The sequence below is a fragment of the Hypomesus nipponensis genome, chromosome 14 (genome assembly GCF_054491055.1).
Source record: "Hypomesus nipponensis isolate SF chromosome 14, ASM5449105v1, whole genome shotgun sequence".
Lineage (NCBI taxonomy): Eukaryota > Metazoa > Chordata > Actinopteri > Osmeriformes > Osmeridae > Hypomesus > Hypomesus nipponensis.
The window spans coordinates 10,748,817-10,771,704 of record NC_140374.1 but is presented as its reverse complement, the minus strand read 5'-3'; the positions used below and the strand labels follow the sequence as shown (position 1 = coordinate 10,771,704).

Sequence of the window (22,888 nt, the reverse complement as noted above, 5' to 3'; positions counted from 1 at the left end):
AGAAAACAAACTCTTTGGCACAGAGTGACTGATCTGATTTGGTGTAACATTCAGATTATTAGACTACTTCATTCATGACATACATCATTGCAATCCATTTCTCTGAAAGAGACCTACTGTTAAACATCGTAGTCTATTCGTGTCTGTGTGGCTCCAGGAGACTCAATCACATCTTTTTATTGTCTATTGGTCATGGTTGGGGGCTTAGCTGCGGAAATGGAGCACTAACTATACAGGAGGCACACAAGAATGTTCCTGCTGATTAGAAATATACCATATGGAAGATAATGGGATGAATGTAGATAAAAATCAGTTGCTGCATAATTGGGATTTCATAGGGGCACTTTCGTATTTTTTCTTTATCCCCAAGACTATTTTGACTGTAGACAATGCACGCACATACATACACTATCGTTCATTGACAATACCTCTGTGAACTGGTTTTGACTAATGACTTATGTCATAAGGGATTTTCTCTTACTATAATACAGTATATTGCAATGTCTGAATCTCCATTAATAGCTACATTGATTGTTTATCAACAAGATGCATCACTAATTATCTGAAACTTAATCCATAATTGCCTGGTAATAGACAATAAAGGTTGTTAGGAAACGTATTTCAGAGATGCATCTTCCGTTTCGAAGGGATAGGCCAATATCCTCAAACTGATGCTGCTTGCAGCTCAGACTAAATTGGGTCTCTAAATTGATAAAACCTAGACATGCCCTTCTTGGATATACAGCAACTGTTTTTCTACATTCAACAACAACAATCATTGGGTATTTTCTTTCCTAAAAGACTGAACTTTTTCTTATTTCAATGTCCTATTTTTATTATGTGTAGTTGGTATTTTGGAAACCATTTAAAAACTAAGGATGTGGGGTAATAAGTATTATGTAAATGGGCTATGATCTTGTATACAGTAGGTATTAGCAGAGTGCGAATTATACAATGACAATCGGGGGGGTCAACTTCTTCTCCAGGCTGTGTATCGACCCCCCCAACCTGTTGTTTTTACCTCTTTTGGGGGGTCCAAGTCTTAATTAGAGGGGTCAGATCCCCCCAAACCCTACCGTAATCCGCACCCTGGGTATTAGATCTCTGTTTGATAAGAATATTACTTTGTCTTACCTTTAGAGTTGATACTGGGGTTTATTGAAATGTTTAATAAATTAATTGAAGATATGATAACTCACAAATCTAACATTAGGCACAGAGTAAGAATTTATTTGCATGTAACTTCACAAAACGTAAATGACCAGTGCCACTGTGGCTACAATGAGCATTCAAAATGTTTTATACTAACAATCTCAAACTGACTGCACACATGATTACAGTTGTTATTCTGGAGAGGTTTTTCTTCAGACTGTCATGTGGTCTTTCAGAAATGCTATGTCTATTAAATCACCATGGAAACCTCTCAGAGAATCTATTGGAAGCATTTAAATGAACAGCTATTCTTTCTCTCTACATCCCAGAGGGCCTGGGCTTTTCTGAAGACTTCTTTCTGAGAAAGTCAGAATAGAATACCTGATGTGTGCCACTGCTTGAGAAGACATTAAGCGATCACAAAATATTTATCATGCACACAACTATTTGTTTAGTTACTCAAGACTACACCTTCCATTTTTTTGAAGCATTGGTGCAATGAAAAGCTGAAACACCAATCGTCAAAACACTCCTCCTTGTAAACTCATTGGTTTTAATGTATGTTATTATATTAGGAATATCTGCGACTGTCGATATCCTAACTGACCGCAGTGATCCACGTAATTTCTATAGGTAAAGCCTTTACAAAAATCTATCTTTTGAGACAACATCAGAGAAATCAAAGTATCCCTACCACCCTTGTAGCATGGATTAGTGGATGGATATCTGTAGCCTGGTAGCATGGGGGGCTGGTGTGGGAGGATTAAAGTACTGACATCCTTCCGCCACACACACTCCCCCTTTTTCTCACACAGAAACACACAGAAACGCACATACACCCTATATCAAAAAGCTCTTCCTGAGGCTTTTCAAAGACTAACAGGTACTAGATACATTCAGATGCACTGTAAAAAAAAAACAGTGTAAAAAAACACGAACAATCTGGCAGCTAGGACGCCAGATTATACCCATTAAATTATGGTAAAAAAAAAAAAAAATCATCAACATTAATTAACCGTAAAATAATTGTAATTTTTCAGTACCAAATGTACAAGATATATCTGTAATATCACATTATGGGCTGTTTTTTGCCGGAAAATATGATTTTTATTAATTCAACTTCTCTGTCAAAAAACTATATTTTCAATAAATAAAAATAATCAATAAAGTTTAAATAAGTTATCATGATTCAACATGTTCATTTTAAACTACTCGTGTGCACAACACCATCCAGATGCTGTATCCAGATGATACAGATATTCCCCGGCGCATCAGATTTCAGTAACACTGGCTAGCTGTACGAATTGAAGAGCATTAAATCTCACCATACGCATAGGTCTAAAGACAGGTTAGATCCCCATCTAACTGGACAACATTCACACTCAGGGTGAACACTTAATGTATCCAAACTACAGACCATCACATTACACATATCAAAATAGAAGGAGCACAACAACAATACTCAAAACAATGCTTATCTAACTAAACTTAAACTTTTAACTCTGTAGCATTTCAGCTTGCCGCGGGGCATTCTGGGTAACACGAGCGCTACCGCTACACAACTATCTAATCAAATTTCCTTTGTCCTACTCTGGTGTCTTTACATTTATTCATTTAGCAGACTTCCAAAAGAGAGCTTTACTAAAAGTGCACTGGTCAATGATCATAAACAACGAGATAGACCCAAAAAGGCTTTTGCAGGCTTTTGTAGTCTTTGATATTGACTGGTGCATGCTTGGATTGCATGAAGTCAACTACCCGAGCTCAGTTCACAATTCAAGGTTCCTATGTCTAAACCAAAAATTATGTTATTAAGTTATTTGTCCATGAGATGAAAGTAAATATCAGCAATATAACTGTTAAAATAGCTAGTTTTGATAAAGTGAAGTTGTGTGTTATAACAGAACATTTTTGTGAAATTGTAAATAATATTTGTAAAAAAAAACAGACATTTTAGTGTTAGTTAGTGCATTTTTAAGTAACAACATTTGGCTGTAATTCTTATGTAAAATTATAAATTTACAGTTTGCTATTGTCTTTCTATCTGCAATTCCTGTCATTCAAAAATACAGAAAAAAACTTGTATAATTTACAGAAAAAGTGCAGTAATTTAATTTGGTTTTTTTTACAGTGTGAGTTAAACAAAAGCTCAGTGTGTTTTACTCAAAACCAATGCAAAGTAAGAGCTTGGCCATTCTGAAATGACAGACCTCAACATAGCACTAAATACAGTATACAGCTTAGGTTATGTGCTAAAAATAAAATTAATAGCTAAGTCACATTGCTTGCATAATGATTAATACTGTGTTCAGATTTGTATCCACAAGGTTTACAGAAAATATACTTGCCGCTATATGTCCTTTTGAGTTGATTAATTCATATTGTTTATTGTTAATTTACATTTACATTTATGCATTTAGCAGACGCTTGTATCCAAAGCGACTTCCAAGAGAGAGCTTTACAAAAGTGCATAGGTCATTGATCATAACAACGAGATAGCCCCAAACATTGCAGGCAGCCGAAAACATGAAGCATGAGAATAGGGGAGTGTACGTTAGGGGAGTGTACGGGGTTATGATGAAGGTGGAAAAGGTAAGATGTAAGGCTTTTTGATTCTAGGCGACTGTAGCTGTAAACCTTATACTGGGGGGAAATGCAGCTGCTATGCTGGCTGGCTTGACTGTGTTACATTACTCTGCACTGAAATAAAAACACAACATACTCTTTTAACTCAACATGGTATAAATATTCAATTTAAATAATAATATAGTTAATAGTTTTTGTTATTCTGCCCTAAATATTACACAATAATTCATCCAGCTCACTACTATGGGGGCTAGCCTACCACCCTTGTGTGTGTACTTGAAGCAAACCAACAATATTGATGGGTTTCACCCTGTAGGCAGTGTGGAGGTAAATCAACAACAGTCATGTCTAGGACACATCTGCATCTGCACAGCTTCTAGCTGCAGGCTATGACATCACACAGAGCCCCCCAACCACCAGACTACTTTATTATGACCAACCTCTACCCCGAGGGAATGTCAATAATATTGTTTTAAACATGCAAAATCTACATAAGTCAATTTAAGTATTTGGTATTAGTGTGCATATATGCCTACTGTGGCTTGCCGTGGTCAGACATGAGTATGTTTTGATGCATAAAACAGTAGTACTGAAGTCTACAGTATGTTATGCGCCTGCTTCCTTGTCCTGCTGCATCATGCCACTGAGGCTAGGCAAAGGCTTGTCATGCGATATGAGGGAGACCAATGCATTCTCTTCTTCTAAACCTCATCTGTTTAATGTCAGTCTCACTAGGGTCTCCTGTAATACCGATGCCTTCTCACACCCATTTATCATGAAACACATATATCTGTTCTCTATCCTGTCAGCTTTGTAGATACAGCTAAGGCAGACCATAATGTTCTTTCTTTGGATTCTGGATGAATCGGTTTAAACAGTGTATGTGTGAAGTCACAACTTGACTTAACAGTGCAATCCTCCTATCTGGTTCCCTTTAAAAGTATTATCAAAACTGGCTATGCAAATGTGGTACAAGTGTGTTTTTTTGTATACTGTTGTTCCTAAACGTGTCCCCAGAGCCTGTTTAAGGAGAGCCTTGCCACTCCCTATTAAGCCCCATTGTACCGAATTTGGCTGCAGTTCCACCCAAGTTCCACTGGGGGTGATCGCGAGCGAGTGCTGGGTTAGTCTCTTTCGCCCATGCGCGCAGATAGCACTGGGGACAGATTCCTAGCGACCCCGATCCGTCTCCACCACTCTCCCTACATAAGGCGACAAGCATCAGTTATAACAGCACAGCTGATTACGTGATGTTAGCTTGTGTAACGTTGGCCACACAAATGTACTACAACACTTGAAAAGAAAGTGTATTATGCTTATTTTAAAGTATTTTTGGAGCCGGCGTTTGTTCTTTTAGGCTTGGTGTCTTCTTGGTTGTCATGTAGATGACATTAGTAGGCCCGTTCTTTTGGCTGCTTAAAATTGTAATGTTTGGCTCGCTCCTTTTCATTCAGTTCTCAAATTACGTGGTAGCCAGAGGGAGCCGAGCTCCCATAGAGTGAGAGGACTAGCTCCCATGAAAGCAACAAAGTCAAAAATCTGAGGGGGTCTCTCATATCTAAGGTGTCTGCCGTATGTTGCATTGTAATTTTGATCTTAAACAACGCTCATTACCCATTCCTCTGCGCCGCGGTCTCAAGACGTTATGTAAGGGATAATGCCCGACGAGGTGTCCAATATCATCTGATAACGGACGATGCGGAGGCGTGAACCGTCCGACGCGCCGCGGAGTCCGTTATCAGATGATATTGGACACCTCGAAGGGCATTATCCCGCTTATACCATGGTCACTTGCCAACGATTTTTTTTTTTTACAAACATTAATTTATGTTTTAAGGCGTTTTGCAATAGAAATCTAACGTTTTTTAACGTTAGCCAACTCTGATATTTATAGTCCGCTCAGCTCATAGAACCAACACCGGCTTTCCTTTGGCTGAGCTATTAGCCCAAAAGCTAACGTTATGCTAGCAGGATTCAAAGTCAATTAAGGCGTTTTGCAATAGAAATCTAACGTTTTTTAACGTTAGCCAACTCTGATATTTATAGTCCGCTCAGCTAATAGAACCAACACCGGCTTTCCTTTGGCTGAGCTATTAGCCCAAAAGCTAACGTTATGCTAGCAGGATTCAAAGTCAATAACATTGTGTACGGTTGACAAACAGTAAATATAATTTTACAGTATGTTTGACAATAAGATTTGCTAGCTAACCAGCCATGTCACTGTCCCAAAATCAATATCAAGATTTTCACGAACAATATCGGCCAATTACTAGTACTAGGGCTACAGTATGGCCGCAGCCTGTGGAGCGAGTTGAATAGCAAATGGATGTGAGATGATCGCATCATAGTTGACATTTTCTCCAATCAGTGATTATAATTTGACAGTATGTTTAACAACAAGACTAGCCAGCCATCAAGCCATGTTATTGTCCCCAAATAAAATCAAGATTTTTAAGAAGAAAATAATCGGCCATGTGTAGAGTTGCTACTAGCCGCAGACTGTCTGAAGTAGATTGACTAGGTAAATAGCGAATGGGATGTGAGATGAGCGGTTACGTGACACTGACACACTACATTCAGAAAAGAAACATTTTTCAAATAGGTTAAAATAAATATTGAAGTCACTCATTGTTGTAAATACAAGTTTGCTTGTTAAAGTCTTTCACTTATTGTAAATGGAGGCTTTGACTACGTCACTGTTGTTATGGTTACATATTTAAGATATTTTGTACAGGCTCCTGTGTAGCCAGCGGAATAATTTAGAACGGTGAAGACAGTTTTTCTGCAATGACGCAGTAGGTGTCCGTTATCACCCTATAATGTACACCCCTGCAGCCAATCAGAATCGAGTATTCACCCAGACCATGGTATAATATCAGTTGTAAGAATTACAGTTCATAAACAGACACTTCTACAACCGACGCTAGCAAGCACACCGTACAATTTCTCTAGGAATTTGTACCCTAACCCGAATTGTCTAACCCTAACCCAATTTCTCTAGAAATTGTACCCTGTCTAGTTATTATTATATTAATAATTATTTTATGAATTTAAACGAGTGAGAATAGGAGTTGAGGGGGCCCCATGCCTGTCTTTGCCTGGGGCCCCCAAATCACTAAATCTGCCACTGCCTCACCCATAAACTACTTGCTTCTTGATTGGAGACACTTGGAAACAAGTGCACTCAAACAGGGCAGAGAGTTCCCTCTGGTGGACTTGACTATAATTCTACAATATTGAAGTATTCTGCTCAGTCCAACACATCAGCACAATTTTAGCAGCAATGCATGAAAGGTTTTTATGCCTGCTTAGCATAAAAAGAACAACCATGTGGGCCACTGATATTTTCACAAATGCTAAAACAGCTGTTTCAGATTGTCTTCTTTAAACACTGACGCCATATATCACAAAGGTGATTACAATGGACGTACATGCTTCATCACAACATATAACATGGAAACATTAATTTCTGTGATCGTACTGTCATTCAACAATCTTTACATTTGTAAGACGTGCATTCACCTCATAGGCTCTCGATTGTGTTCTCTGTGCGTTCAGGCCGAAAGGACTTGAAAGGACCTCCAGCGCCATCTCGTGGATGTGCCCTTAATGCACCTGGAGGTAAGATGGACAAAAGAACAGTCAATAAAATACTTTTTAAAGCATGATCACTTTGAAAGTGCAGAATCTGGTGATTTTACAGCTATGAAAACTCAACTTCTGATCTCACTATGAAACGGCAAGGTGACTTTTAAATCTAACTGGTTTAGCCGAGCCCTCTATGCTAGTCTCTTTTCACATCATAGAGGCCATTTGCGCAACACTGGTGGGACCATCAACCCCCCCCCCCTAAGATATTGTTTGAATACTAAGATATTGTTTGATTACTAACAGAACATCTAACTAGTAAAACGTATTTGACTAGTTCATTGAGAAATAGCTTGTTGGGGGGAAGCCAGTGTCGCGAATTCGGGCTCTTTTAATACAACATTTAAATCATATGGATACCTATAAAAAAAGAGCTGGCGCAAAAAAAACGAGTTAAAGCCATAGTAAGCCTTATAGTGCATGACATAATTATGTCATGTTAACATGGCTATTCCTTCACATCAGCATCAATAAAACGACATATCTATGTGTACTCAAGCTAGAGTGAGGTCTATTTTCAAGTGTGTATTTTGCAACACAAACTTGCTTAAACGTTTACAAAAAGTACAATTACTCATTAAGCATAGCGAGCTATTTAATAGTTCGGTAAAGTTGGAAAAAAAGTCACTGTCTCCACGGCAAATTACAGCTAAACTAGCTACTAGCTATCTCTAACTAGCGAGCTACCTTACCGATCCCATTACACAGTTAAACAGACATACTCTGACTAATTCGATACGTATTGGTATGTATTTTGGCTGGTGGCCGCGACCTACTCTTTTCTGATCTTCTTTTCTCATGTTTGGGCCTAGCAACCCTCAAAGGTGGGATGGATCAAACAACCAGTCCTGTGAGTTACTTGTAAAGTCCATTCAGAGATAAGCGTGACTGATGTGATCAGCCTTTTACAGCTAGTATAAATAAAGGACAGTGGGTTTTCCAACCTATATGTTTCTCTTCCACATTTGCTGTTAGGTCACTGCACGACATGACTGTAGTGCAGAATGAATAGAGCCATTTCACATTAAAAAAAATAAGGATCTCACTACAGGGTCAAAACGTTGGATGGCAATGCCTTTTTGTATTAGATTTGATTTCAATGTTTGCTAAACACACTTATCCTAAATAAGAATTACCTGAAGTATAACCGTTTTTGTCAAAGAAACATAATCTGTGTGTAATTTGAAGGACTGGTTACTAGTTTAATAAAGGGAAAGCCTTAGTGTGAATAGCTGTGAAGCATGTTTCATGTCTCCCTCTCATTACTCAATCCTTCATAATAGCCTGGACAATTATGATTGTCCGTCACGTGCAACTTTGCCAGAATAGAGCTGGAAGGTCAGTGTTTTCAATTACAGATTGCATTGCTGATATCCAGTATCAGATTCTTGATCATGACATCATCTGTGCCTGTAGACAGAGTTAACCTCCTGGAGGCCACACTGGCTGAGGAGTGAATATGGTTACTAGGACTGTCAAATAGAAGGAAGATGGACTCATATGATTACATCCATCACTCATAAATGCACAGTATATTTCCCCTGCACAGGTTGACTGTATGGCAATATCTATCCAAAGCGAAACATTTTGTCAGAATGTGAATGACATTCAACTCTGTTTGTACTGTTTTTGCATATTTGTATTGGTTTTGTTGGCAACTAGCAATATTGGCTATTATAATAAGTACATTTGTTTGTCAGATCTTCAATGTGTTGTTCCACATCATCCGCTCTGTTAAGAGCATCTTTCCTTTTGACAGCACCATCTTGCTAACTGGACTCTATTTCTGCACATCTCCTTTGTAATTTGTTCCTCCTTCCCCAACCCTTTTTTTCTTCTTCGAAATGCTTTTCCACTGAAACATGTCTATCTTTCAGAACATTCAAGACTTTTTTTCTATTTCGCTTTGCTTTGCTCTGTCTATTTTTCTGTCTCCCCACCCTCCCTCTGTCCTTCTTTCTCTCTTTTCTTTCTCTATAGCTGCTTTTCATTCCTGTTTTCTTTCATTGTTTTTCTTTTCTCCCTCGCCTTGGGACCCCATTTTTTCTCTTCCTCTATTCAGGTTTTCTTTATTCTCTTTTCTGAATAGTTGTGGTACTTTAAGAGGAAGGGGAAGGAGAGGGAGAGGGGAGGGAGGTTAGTTTCAGTCAAAGCTGCAGCACAAAACTTCCTCCCACACCACATGCAGTGTCTCTTGGAATGAGTTTATCACTGACTGGAAGGCACACTCCCCCTCTCATGTACACCTCCTTGCTTGACGGATCTAGTTTAAGTAAATGGGTTTCATAAGACAGTACAACCTCACCTATTTGAACGTGTAATGTTTTGGTGATGGATCTTCTCAAACATCAACGAGGCATATTGCTTCGAGCTGGTATGTCTCAGTGCCTAGTTCTGGCTAAGTGGTGTTGGGTTCAGTGTCGCAGGTTGACGTGTGACGGGGCAGTGTGTTAAACTGCCACAGTTTTGGGTGAATGTTGAATCTCCCAGCAGAGACTCGTAGAGGGAGGCTTGCATGCTCCACAAGAACATCTTCATCACTGTAGAAAGATGACAGGATGCAGGAATTGCTGCCACAGAGAAGAGCACTACCTCCTCATAGGCTTCAGTCTCAATGGGACTCCACTCAGATGACACATCTGGGATTGCACTCTGTCTCAATATCTGTAAACAAAACAAAATTACAAGCACAATAAATTCCTGTTCAGAGACATGTAATATGATGAAAATAACAAATACGGAGGGGGACTTGTAAACCAAACCAATATTCTCTACAAAAGATCTTGCTAGAAACCATTGCATTCTCATAATTATCGAGGAATGAGTGACACCAGCCATTTCTGTATTACATTCACGCACATTGTTGGCTCAGACAATTTAATGCACACCTCCTTGGCATTGGAAAGTATGTTGGATAAATTGGAAATGATTAAAAATGCAGAATTGACAGGGAAACCGATAAAACTTTCTCTCCATAAGTAAGAACCGAAAACCAGCATGATGGAATGGCAGGCTTGAAGGGGAGAGAAAGGTGAAAGACAGATGAAAGTGAAGAGAGATAAAAGCCGGAGTGAGGAGGGTGTGGGATAAAGCAGGAGGAAGGGAGGCAGAGATGAAAGCAAAATGAGAAAGATAAGAACAGAGTGAGAGAGACAGAGAGGGAAACGGAGGAAGAGATAGATAGTGTACAGAGCAGAGAGAGGGGTAACCATGGAAACAGGAGGAAGGTACAAAAGAAGAGATAGACAAAGGGTTTGATTTAAAAGAATGAAACTTGGACGAAAGAAAAGTAATTCGGACTGAAATCTGTTACTGGAAGGTGAAGGGATAACATAGGAAAGTGAGGACCATAGAGAGGGCCATCAGCTTCGTCCCTATGCTCTCTGTTTAGAGACCAGTGTGAATCTGGTTGGTTCTTCCCAATATACAGCGCTGCAGAGACCTCTAGTGTTAATAGGTTTCACTGGTTCATTGTGGGCCTAACCTTGAGTAAAGCTGGAGCCCTGGTACAATGTAGGGCATGGGCCACAATGACATCATACTGTCTGCACCTTCCAAAGGTGGGCCGAGAGGTTAGGTCTCTCCACACATAATGACAGGAAGATATAGCGATTAGCCAACACTGTACTTTGATTATGATGGATACCTTTAATAAAGTACGGAGTGAGAGACTTGCATGTCTTTTGAAGGGAGCACACCATCGTGGTCATTTCATATCCAGCCTCGGATTGCTGTGAAACTGTAATTTGAGTAAAATTAAAGATCTTCCTTAGTGCCACATTGTGTTAAGTGACTTATTGAATAAACTTGAGGTGTGTGAGGTGGGCTCTTGTTTGGACTGTCATTCTTCCCGGACAAATACCGTGTATATATACATTAAGATTCATATTTGTATATCTATATAGAGTTACTGGCAGACAGAGGGTTTTTATTCTGTGGTTTTTGAGTCTCTTGTGGCTCTCCCTCTTTCTCCCTTCCCCCTCTCTGTTTTTCTCCTCTCTCTGTCTTTCTCTCTCGTCCTCTGTCTCTGTTTCTCTCTCACTCACTCACTCACTCCCCCTCCCTCCCCCCTCTCTCTTGATCTCTCTCTCCTCACTCTCTCTCCACTCTCGCTCTTTCTCTTGCTCTCCCATGCCCCCCTCTTTCTCTTGCTCTCTCATGCTCTCTCTCCCTCTCTCTCCTCTTTCTCTCTTTCCTTCCATAGCTCTCTGTCTCACTCCCTCGCCCCCCTCTCTGTTCCTTTTATATCCTCCTTGCTGAATGCTCTTCTCCTCTCCTCCTTCAACTCTGTCTTTTCTCCTTTATATTCAGTCTTTTTTTCAAGCTCTCCCCACACTCTTTTCTCCAATGTTGTCTCCAAGCAGAGCTATTTCATTGCTAATATTCTGTCTTTCCATTTAGTACCCCAGAACTGAATGAGGGGAGTAATCTTTTATTTAGGATTTTGGCTTTGCCCATCTCTGCATCCTGTCTCCCTGTGTCTGTGAGAATGATTTGTGGAAAGAATATAACACTCATTGGTTGAAAGCAAAAAAATATATATATACTGAAATGGTAATTATTGAATCAGTTTTGCTGGGATTTCTGCAAATGCATGTTTGTTTGCATAACTAAATGTAGCCAGTGAGTCACCTACAGGCCAACTTACTCTGAGTGGAGAATTCACGTCCGTCTGTCACCAGCAGCTCTGCACTGTCTCTATACTTAATGGTGATGCCATTAGCAAGGCAATAATGAACACTGCCCGTGCCCACCTGTCCATGTGTCTGTCCCTGGCTGGGCCTGACCTGAGTGGAGACAAGCACCCAGCCAGGGTGTGGCTCCTGGTAGACAGTTTGCAATGCTCCGTCAACGTCGCTTAGACTCAAGCTGTGCAATTGTCTCTGCTTATGAAAAAGCATGCTGTGTTTTTTGGCGGGGAGGGTGTGGGGTTGGGGGGGGGGGGGGGTTTAATTGCGGCAGCTAATCATGCTTGAGGCACACTATTTTATCGGTATGCCATGCAGAAGTGAAGGGATATCACTGGTAGTGGAGCTGATGGCCATGGGTGAAGGTCCAGATTGGTACTTCTCATACTGGGTTTGAGGTGGGAGGCATGGGGAGAGATATCAGCAGTATTACCCACAGTGAACTGTACACCAGCCCAGGTTATAGGCCATCAAAAGCACACAGTGTTTTCCTGCCTGTATGGTTTCCCCCCCTTATTACCTTGCTGACTTGGAATATCCTGGTTTAGGCCTAGATAGTGTTCTGGTGCTGTTGCTTTTATGCAACCGGAAAGTCAGACTTGCTTTTCATGCCCCTTTTGGAAGATGGTAGGTAGGCATGTAAAATGTATTCTACGATCTGTGTTGATTCTAGCATAGTGGTGTCACCGTGCTGAATGAAGATATCTAGAGCACTGACTGTAGCTTAGGGAGACAGGAGTATATATGGTGAAGGACTAACTTGAAGCTAGAGGACTTGTTTCCACTTCAGCTTTGTCATAGCCATGTTTGTCTAAGTGTACTGCAGAGAGACTGGATGTTTCTCTGTGTAGTCTGTGAATGGTGCACACACACACACACATACACAGCCTCTCCTTTGCGCACACATACACAGCCCTCCCCCCCCCCACACACACACGCACGCACACACATCCCCCCCTCGACGTCTTTATTACAAGTCACCTCCCATAAGGTAAAGCTAACCAATGTTTGCTATCTTACTCTCTCACTCACACTTACTCTCCCTGTCTTTCTTTCTGTCTCTCCCTCTGGAGGTTATAAAATCTGACCCATATCTATATCCCCTCTCCCAGATTACAGCACATTAAGAACCCGCTGGTTTGAAAGTGTAAAGGGACATGGTTAGAGTCAGTTACATGTTAGACCTGTGTTTCTGAGGAGCAGGGTCTCAGAGAGAACTGAAAGTGTGTGTGTGGGTGTCAGAGAATGTCTGGCCTCTTTCCTATTATTGTACTATACACAGACACACACACAGAGTTAGTTGGTCCCAGCATTTTTACCATCGAGAGATCAGTCGTGGCTCACTTCCCTCTGTCTGTCTCACTTTGCGTGTAGAAACCTGTGAGAACGCATACACACTCACACACACCCTCACACACACCCTCACACACACACACACACACACACACACACACACACACACACAGAGAGGTAGACTTTCATTATTCATTGTGTGTAAACAACTCCTTGCATGTTCACCGTTGCCCCAGACGTCCTAGCAGGACAGACAAGTGGACAGGTCCTGGTTTTTAGACCAAGCCAGTCTGGATAGACACCATACAGTGTGTTCCTCCTCGCAAACTTTAGTTTTCTCGTTCTTCTTCATTCTCCCCACAGGCTGGTTGTGTGTTGTTTTATGTACGTGTCCCTTGTTGTTTCTTCCATGTGGTTTCTTTGTCTTTCTGCCTCTTATCTCTTTGTTTCTTCCCCTGCTCTCCTTCTATTTTCTCTCCCATTCTCTCCCCTCGACTTCCTGCTATCTCTCCCCCTCACTCACACCCTCACTCAATCTCTCCTTCTCCCCCTCCCTCTCGCTCGTTCTCACTCCCTATCTCTCCCTCCCTCCCTCCCTCCTCCGCTCCCCTCCCCTCACCACCTCTCTCTCTACCTCTCTCTCTCTCTGACTTTCTCATTCTCACAGCACTCCCAGTCGCTGATGATTGATCAAGGTTTTCAAGGTTTGCCCTTTCCTGTTATTTAGTGGAAACTGTTTAGGCATAGCATGTTACCATACAGCCAGGATCAGGATTGACATGTGTCCATCTACAGCAAATAGGCTGCTGAACGCGTATGGGATGTTGTGACACAGTAGGACTTTGTCATGGATTTGGAGCTGGTGTTGGGGAGAGTTCAAGGTGGGCATGGGTCATGAGGGCATACCTGGTTCATTACCCAGATCAGGTCTAACTACCGACTAGCTGAACACACATACCCTTTCATTAGTCCGCAGGTACTGTGCCGCACTGTGTCTAAACACAGCCTGAAAGAAATCTGGAAGTTCAATAGTTAATGTCTTCCCTTGCTGTTTTTCCTTTTCCTCAGTCTCTCTCCCTTCACTCCCTCCCTCTCTCTATCTCCTTTCCTCTCTCCATTCCCCTTGCTCTCACCCCCCCACCCCCCACCCCTTCTTCATTCTGCACTCCCCCTCTCTCTCTCTTGCTGATGGACTCTTCTTTTTATTTTCACACTCCACCATCCCCCTTTTTCTTCTCTCTTTTTCTCTCTCCTTCTTTCCTCTAGCCCTCCCTCCCCCTCTCCCTCTTTCACTGCATTTTCTTTCAGCCCTCCCTCTCTCTATCTCTCTTCCCATCCCCACCCCCTCGTGAGCACTCCCCCTCCCTCCCTCCCTCCTCTCTTTCTTTCTCTTCTCTCATTCTTTCTTTCTCTTTCTTTCTTTTACCACATCCTTTCTTATGCTTTAGCACTCCCTCCCCCATCTCTCCTTTCCCCTCTTCCTCCTTTTTGCTGCATTCTCCTCTTCCCTCCCCCTCCCCCATCCCTCTTTCCTCACTCTCTTTTTCTTTCTCTCTGTCTCTCACCCCCCTTCCTGCCTCCTCGCTGCCTCACTCACTCCCCCTCCCTCTTTCTTCCTTATTCTCTCTCCCCCACGTCTGTCTCCCTCCCTCCCTCCTGTTCCTAACTGCTTTTCTCTCCTTTCTTCTTCTTTTTCTTTTGTCACTCATTTTTACTGGAACTCAGACATGTTTCACTTCAGACAGTCTTGCTGTTTAATTAAATAAAATTAAGGAATTAAGCCAGCAAACGACATGTTGTCCAGAAGTTAAGTATTTTAGCATATTTCAGACACTATCTGTATGACAGTTAGCCAGTTACAGACACACCTCCACCCAAACTGAATGTGTTTGTGTGTGTGCAATGTTTTTTTGTGCGTGTTTGCGCACACTTGCATTTGTGTGTGTGTCTGTGCGCGCACACAGAGAAGCTTCAGATTATATTTTAGACTTGTTTGTTTTTCAGTACATGCGTGTAAAAGGAATTGCAAAGTATAAGTGATTAAAAGAAGATAGTGCCTGTGTTTCTATGTGCCTTAAAGAGAAATGTGTGTTGAAGGGTCATGGTGAATTGTATGTGGTGAGAAAGAGAGATAAGGTGTGTGTGTGTGTGTGTGTGTGTGTGTGTGTATGTATGCCTGCGTGTGTGTGTATGTGTGTGTGTGTGTGTGTGTGTGTGTGTGTGAGAGAGAGAGAGAGAGAGAGAGAGAGAGAGAGAGAGAGAGAGAGAGAGAGAGAGAGAGAGAGAAAGATAAAGATAGAGAAAGAGTGTGTGTGTGAGACAGAGGAGAGAGAAAGAGAAGTGAGCGAGAAGGGAGGGGGAGAGGAAGGGGGGAGGGAGAGAGAGAGAGAGAGAGAGAGAGAGAGAGAGAGAGAGAGAGAGAGAAAGAAATGGGGTGATAGTGTGTGTGTGTGTGTGTGTTGTGGTGGAAGGGGTGGTGCAGCGGGGGGAGGGGGGCAGGCACAGTCAGTTCTGATAACAGCAACAGTAGGAGGAGGATGAGCCGTGGGACCGCCCCACTCTCCCACAGATATAAATAGGAGCTGGATTTTTTTACTCCACTCATTTCTCCTGAAGGATGAGATCCCTGAAACACCTCAAACATCACACCAGGAACAATGTGGTGAGTTTGTTGCCTCAAGACTCTTGACTGTGTTTACAATTGCAATTAAGAGAGTAGTTTATTGGCTGATTCTTAGGTGTTGTTCTCTCTTTTGTAAAGGTAGAAAGACTACTTTTCACGTTAAAAAGAGTATTGCAGCAAGAACATCTTTTACAGATAAGAGTAGACGTGTAACTAGTCTCGTCTGGTCACACCTCTGGTATTTTCTTGTAATTGTTTGGTGTTTTGTTCAAAACAGTTTTTTTTCCACACACAACTTTGAATGTGAAGCCATGGACTTGCAATTACTATCCTACCTTTCTGTGTCCCTCTCATTGGTCTTTCTCTTTCATTTTGTCTGCCTTTCATTTTGTCGTGTTTTTTCCCTCTTCCCCCTTTCTACTTCCCCTCCTTTCTCTCTCTCACTCACTCTGTCTCTCTCTGTCTCTCCTATTCCCCCACACCCCTCCCTCTCCCTTTCCTTTCTCTCTCTCTTCTCTTCTCTCTCACATGCTCACTCAATCTCTCCCCTCCCCTCCCCTCCCCTCCCCTCCCCACTCTTTCTTTATCTTTCAGCCCCTCCATCTCATTTCTCTCTCTCCCTCCCTCCACTCCTCCCCCGCCCACATCTCTTTCTCCTTCTTTCTGTCTCCCTCCCTCTCTTTCACACACACGCACACACACACACACACACTCAATCTCTCACAGACACACATACACTCTCAAACACACACACACACATTCGCATACACACTCACTCTTTCTGTATTTCTTTCTCACAAATACACAGTCTGTCGCTGTCTGACTACTTTAAAAGCAGTAATTATAAATGACGTGGTTATCAGGGCATCCAGGTCTATTCTCCCCCCCCCATACAAATACGCACACACACACACTCCTACCCCTCCCTTCTTTCCCCCTCTATCTCTCCCTCCCTTTTCCTCTATCTCCATCCTCGCTCCCTGTCTCACTCCTCAGTATTGTATTATGAAAGGTTGCAGGCAAGCACAGGCTCTATGGTGTATAAAGAAGAGACAGGAGTCTTGGCTTCCTCATAAATTTTCCCTTCAGCCAGGTTTCTTGTGTGGAGTGACCTGGAAGCACAAGGGTACACTATTTACCTCTCGTTTATCATGAGGATGCAGCTCACTAGTTCTTCACTCTCATTCCATTGTTTTTCCTTTTCAAACATTTAGTGGACACATGCCCTTCCTAGGTTTGAGTTTAGTTCGACATGCTCCTCCTTATGAATGGGGCTGATAGGCCCAGCGATGAGCCCAACATGGTCACTAGAGCTGCCCCAGACCCCACAGGAAGTCCTGTGGACAGTCCACGGAAGTCCACTTCCTTGTTTGGACCCGCATCCCTTTCTGTGTTCCATATTATTCTACAGCCCGTCGAGGAAGGAAGCAGGGCGCTAGCTAGCAGAGATCTGACTTATCTCCTCAATCTAATGTTCTCTGGTGGATTCAGAGCAAAGAAGGAAGGCGTTGTCAGAATGCAGCTCTCGCTGGCTACCCCTGGAAAACCTTCTTCTATCATCGGGAGTTGAATAGGAAGGAGTCGCATATAACATTAAGTGTGCAAATACTTCAAGTATAACCACACTTAGAAAGTAGAATTTTTTTATCCACCCTGCCTGCTTTTGATTAAAGAAATGTATCATGTATAGAAAAGTTTTTGTAAATTGTAAGCTTTTTATCTATTTATCTATTTATTTATTTATTACAGAATCGTCAAACAAAAGTGGCATGTGTTTACTTGCTTGTTTAATTATTGTTTTAGGTATTTGTAAGTCGTATATGATGACCCATGATTTGTTTTCCTGTCAGGAGGAGGAGAGTGGCCGTCTGGTGCGGTGTTACCCCAAGGTGATGGAGGGCCAGGTGGACGCAGGGACCCAGACAGACCCTGTGGTTGTGCTGTCCCTTGCCCAAGCTGCTGTGCTGGGCCTCATCTCTCAAAACGAGATTTTCGGAGCCACCATCGCTCCCAATGGCTTCTACATGGGAGAGCCCAGGGAGGGGCCCCCTGCACCTCCCGAGGGAGTGGAGTACGAATGCGCTGACCAGCTGATCGGGGCCAACGGGGACTACCTGGCCGAACCTGGGGGGGAGCAAGAGAGCCAGCCTCACGGCAGTGAGAGGAGGAGGCCTGGGCCCCGAGGGAGGACCAAGAGGGCCAGGAGGGAAGGGGATCCAGGGGAGCCCTCTCACAAGCCCCCTAGCCCACGCACCCCTCAGGTGAAAGGGGAGCGTTTGGACTCGGCCAGCCTTCCTCCCTGCGTTCACATGGTGAACGGCCGCAGCCCGAGCAAACAGGAGGAAGCCCTCCCCCACAGGGGGCCCGTGAAAGAGGAGCAGGCCTGTGGGAGCTGCCCGGTGTGTGTCAAGGAGACATCCAGCCAGCCGAAGGACTCACGGCCGGAGGAGAGGAGGGAGACGAGGAGAGCGGAGCGAGGGGGCCAGGAGTTGGCGGTGGATGAGGAGGACGAGGAGGAGGAAGCGTTGAACCTCAAGACTGGTAGGGACAGCGAGAGTCCCCCCATGAGTCGCTACTACGAGTCCAGCGAGGTGGCTTACGAGGCTGCCGACATGGCCTTGCCGGGGGACTACGAGGAGGGGGCCCAGGCCATGCTGTGGGCCGACCCGGAGGGCCACTTGGCCCGGCGCATGCAGATCGACCGCCTGGACATCAACGTGCAGATCGACGAATCCTACTGCGTGGACGTGGGCGAGGGCTTGAAGCGCTGGAAGTGTCGCATGTGCGAGAAGTCATACACGTCCAAGTACAACCTGGTCACCCACATCCTGGGCCACAACGGCATCAAGCCCCACGAGTGCCTGCACTGTGGCAAGCTGTTCAAGCAGCCCAGCCACCTCCAGACCCACCTGCTCACCCACCAAGGCACCAGGCCCCACAAGTGCACCGTCTGCAAGAAGGCCTTCACCCAGACCAGCCACCTGAAGAGGCACATGCTGCAGCACTCGGACGTCAAGCCCTACAGCTGCCGCTTCTGCGGCCGCGGCTTCGCCTACCCCAGCGAGCTGCGCACGCATGAGAGCAAGCACGAGAACGGTCACTGCCACGTCTGCTCGCAGTGCGGCATGGAGTTCCCCACGTACGCCCACCTCAAGCGCCACCAGACCAGCCACCAGGGGCCCGCCACCTTTCAGTGCCCCGAGTGCCACAAGTCATTCGCCTATCGCAGCCAGCTGCAGAACCACCTGATGAAGCATCAGAATGTGCGGCCCTACGTGTGCCCAGAGTGCGGCATGGAGTTTGTTCAGATCCACCACCTCCGACAGCACGCCCTCACTCACAAGGTACTGACCGTGCAGGCTCCCGAGCTCCAGGTACTTGAACCCCACTGGTTCTCAAACCATGATATTATACCTTTCCCTGACTGCGTTCGAGACAAACGTTAGAGCAAGCCAAAGTCAGACCAGGTCAAAGCACAGCCAAAGATTGTTAGACCTAAAGAACGACCAGTCTCAAAATAATTGTTCACAGTTTACTCTAGTTGAAAATTTGACCTTGTATCCAGACAAAACCTGTCGCTACTCAAACATAGACTTCAAAGTCCTTGTGTCTTTGTGTTAGGTTCACCCTGAGTGCATGTGCTTTGTGTTGTAAGGTGTGTCACCCATGTGTGTATGGCAACAGATACTTCCATTTATGACTGCCGGTTAATCCCAGTCCTAGAGCCCTGGTCTCAATTCAAGTGTCAGATTAGCCATGGTAAATACACATTGGCCTTACAGCTTTACTGTTTTCTGTTGGGTTTAATCTATTCACTCCACTGTGATTTGTTGTCTCAGTGAGATGAAGTGTTCACATCAAATGTCGGTCTGTGTTCACGTTTAAATATGATAGTTAGACAGCGTCTCTCTCATAGAGCCAACACATGGTGGAGCCAGTGTGTAAGAGTCCAACAACACACCGTAGAGGAGGTTTTCCAGATTTCTGTCGTTAGTGTTTGCAAAGTTTGCAGAGTTTGTGGATCATTTTTGAAGCAACCTGTGACGACTCAAAATGCTTCCTTAGACCGAGGTGAATTCAAATGGGGGCTGACTTTGTTCCCCCAGGGCATGAAGGAGTTCAAATGTGACGTGTGCGCCCGCGAGTTCACCCTCTCTGCCAACCTGAAGAGGCACATGCTCATCCACACCAGTATCAGGCCCTTCCAGTGCCACGTCTGCTTCAAGACCTTCGTCCAGAAGCAAACCCTCAAGACGCACATGATCGTCCACCTGCCCGTCAAGCCCTTCAAATGCAAGGTAAGCCGCCAACCCCGCTAGAACTTTCCTTGGGTCCTGCTGTGACAGAGTGGTGGGGGTTGACCTGTGTTGTCCTCTTGGTTCCCTCCAGGTGTGCGGGAAGTCTTTCAACCGAATGTACAACCTCCTGGGCCACATGCACCTCCATGCTGGCAGCAAGCCCTTCAAGTGTCCTTACTGCACCAGCAAGTTCAACCTGAAGGGCAACCTGAGCCGACACATGAAGGTTAAACACGGCATACTGGACGCCTCCATAGAGGAACAAGGTAGCTATTTCTATTCTAGAACTCTCTATACACCTCTCTACCCAGTCAATCATAAAGAATGTATTTCATTCTTAGTCCTTGATACGCTTTTTCTTCCGGCAATACTAGACAGAGCATCACAAGACGTGCCTCCCACCACACATTTGCATATTCCCTTGACAGCTATGTTGTATTAATTGTCACTTAGCCAGTCCCTAATGCACTTTGACTCAGCATGTACTGTAATCTGCTGGCCAAGTGTTTTGGTGCTTTCTTAGGCACTCCTTCCCCGTGTGTTTAGTAAATATAGCAGTGCCTGGATTAGACATGCCTGTCTCTATCAGTGGAGAGTGATATGGAGGCCACGGAGGAGGAGCCCTCTGCTGTCTTTAATGAGACTGGGTGTCAGTGGTAGCGGTGGTGTGTTTGTGTGTGTGTCAGAGGACAGGGTGGGCTCATATTTTCTGTCCCTGTGTTTCCTTCCTCAGAAACCCCTGCAGACATGGAGGGTCAGGAAGACTACGAGGAGGAGAGCTTTGAATTCAGCGAGCGAGAGAACCTGGCAAGCAACAATACGCCAGACATCGCTAAACTGTCTGAAATTGAGTATTACAGCAGCTATGGAAAGGGTGCAGGGCGGTACAACACTGCATGAATTATTTAAAGAGTCTACAAATTGCATAAAAGTGTGAACTAATAAAAGGGTAGCGCCATAAACTCCTACTGACCTAGGCACAATGGGCTTTTACTTTCTGTAAGGGCATTGGGTTAACATGGCAGGATACACACATTTATATGCACTGGAATCTCTATTCTCGTGTTCTAAAGTTTGTACACTGCCCTCCCAACCCTCCTTTGTATTTACGACAACAACTTTGTGAATCTACTGAAACATTATTATTTAGTCAAATTTGCAGTTTCACAATGTCAACACTGGGGACTATACAACACACCCCAAGAGCTGTACTCAGCAAAGCACATTCTTGGGAAATGCATATAGATTTAATATGATCTAATGCACTTACTTAGATCTCCATCACTTTTAAGAAAGTCGGCTGGCTTATTAGTAATGTATTGAAGGCTGTGGACACAAAAGTGAGCGGGTTTACTCCGTTCATGTAATTTACCAAAGCCTCAGTTCCAGCAGGTGTCATAATTCCAGGCAAACAATTTCCTCTCTGTATCAGATTCATACTGTGACTAGTTAGAGCTACATCTCATTGACTCTAAAAACTACTTACATAGGATTTGTTTATATTTAATTTTACTTGAGTATATTCCTCAAATGATTAAAACTGTCTGATTCTGTACTATGATTGATGAATGGCACTGAAAAAACTGTTCATTCCTCTGTTTGGCACTGAATGAGTTTGTGAACAAATTGATCTGAAGTTCCTGCATTGGCAGGGAACAAGTGTATCAGTGATCACCAGTTGGAGAAGGCAATTTTACTATCCAAAACCCAACAGGAAGGTGCAAAATATAACTCACCACAAGGATTGCAATTCAGCTGTCTTGTTATTGCAGCCACTGTACCAAAGAATATATAATTCAGTCGCAATGCTCCGGCCCAAGGTGGTAGCAATCCTTGTGGCCCTCTTCTTGATCTTGTCTCCAGCAAAACTGGAACGTTTTGATTTAATGTGGCCCAATAGCAGACCTCATGTAATTACATTTAGGGTTTCTTCTCTTCACCCTCAGATGTTTCCAAAAGATTATTCCAGAGCAGCCTGCTGCAGCTTTTTCTAAAAACTTCACAATTCATGTCCTGCCCAGGCTTCAATGGGACAGACTGGAACATTTTTCAAGAACAATGTAAACTCTGCATGCTTATTGCAGTTTGGGTTTTCATGGATGAATCTCAAAAGGAATTGTCCCCAAAACTTTGGACAGAAATATTAAGTGCCCCTGTGTGTCTGTGAGAGCACGCCATCCATCACGCTCCACGCTGGTCCAAAGTGATGAACGACAACCTCCCAACATGTGACAGGGCCATGGACCCAGCAGAAAATGATTTGGGATATTCACAATATATTTCTTTTCCCAGTGCTTAGGCTTTCAAATGTATAACCTGCAAACAAGGTATCCTACAATGTTGATATAGTGCATTTATTATCCAACATGCTAATTTGTGAATTCTCCAGTGTCTGTGTTCATTCCATCACTGTTGTAATGCTGAAACAAAGGGGGACTAAAACCATCTTGAAATTTGAATGGCTTTCTGTATTGTTACACATTGATGTGGATATGCTGTCAATAGAGCTGTATGTAAAATGTTGTGTATCAGACAATACTGTAAAATAATAAATTTATTTACCTTTACACATTTGCATTTTCTTTATGGTCTGAGAAGTT

General features: G+C 43.5%; 1 protein-coding gene across 2 annotated transcripts; it reads left to right on the top strand.

Moving 5' to 3' along the window:
* The first annotated feature begins 15,951 nt into the window (after nt 1-15,951).
* On the top strand, nt 15,952-22,855 carry znf710a (zinc finger protein 710a). 2 transcript variants are annotated; one of them, XM_084671368.1, is made up of 5 exons: nt 15,952-16,029; nt 17,841-19,334; nt 20,097-20,288; nt 20,380-20,554; nt 21,022-22,855. In XM_084671368.1, the coding sequence occupies exons 1-5, from the start codon at nt 15,985-15,987 to the stop codon at nt 21,186-21,188; spliced, it is 2,073 nt and encodes a 690-aa protein (XP_084527494.1). In that variant the 5' UTR covers nt 15,952-15,984; the 3' UTR covers nt 21,189-22,855. The 2 variants fall into 2 exon arrangements, with proteins under 2 accessions (XP_084527494.1, XP_084527493.1); XM_084671367.1 differs by having other exon boundaries at nt 17,841-19,364.
* Nucleotides 22,856-22,888: the final 33 nt, after the last annotated feature.

What these genes read in the sequence shown, in the direction of transcription:
- znf710a (XM_084671367.1), top strand. Translation starts at nt 15,985, where the DNA reads ATGAGATCCCTGAAACACCTCAAACATCACACCAGGAACAATGTG. An exon ending in TGCAGGCTCCCGAGCTCCAG is followed by an intron (nt 19,365 to 20,096) that starts GTACTTGAACCC and finishes TTGTTCCCCCAG; the next exon opens with GGCATGAAGGAGTTCAAATG. An exon ending in CGCCTCCATAGAGGAACAAG is followed by an intron (nt 20,555 to 21,021) that starts GTAGCTATTTCT and finishes TTCCTTCCTCAG; the next exon opens with AAACCCCTGCAGACATGGAG.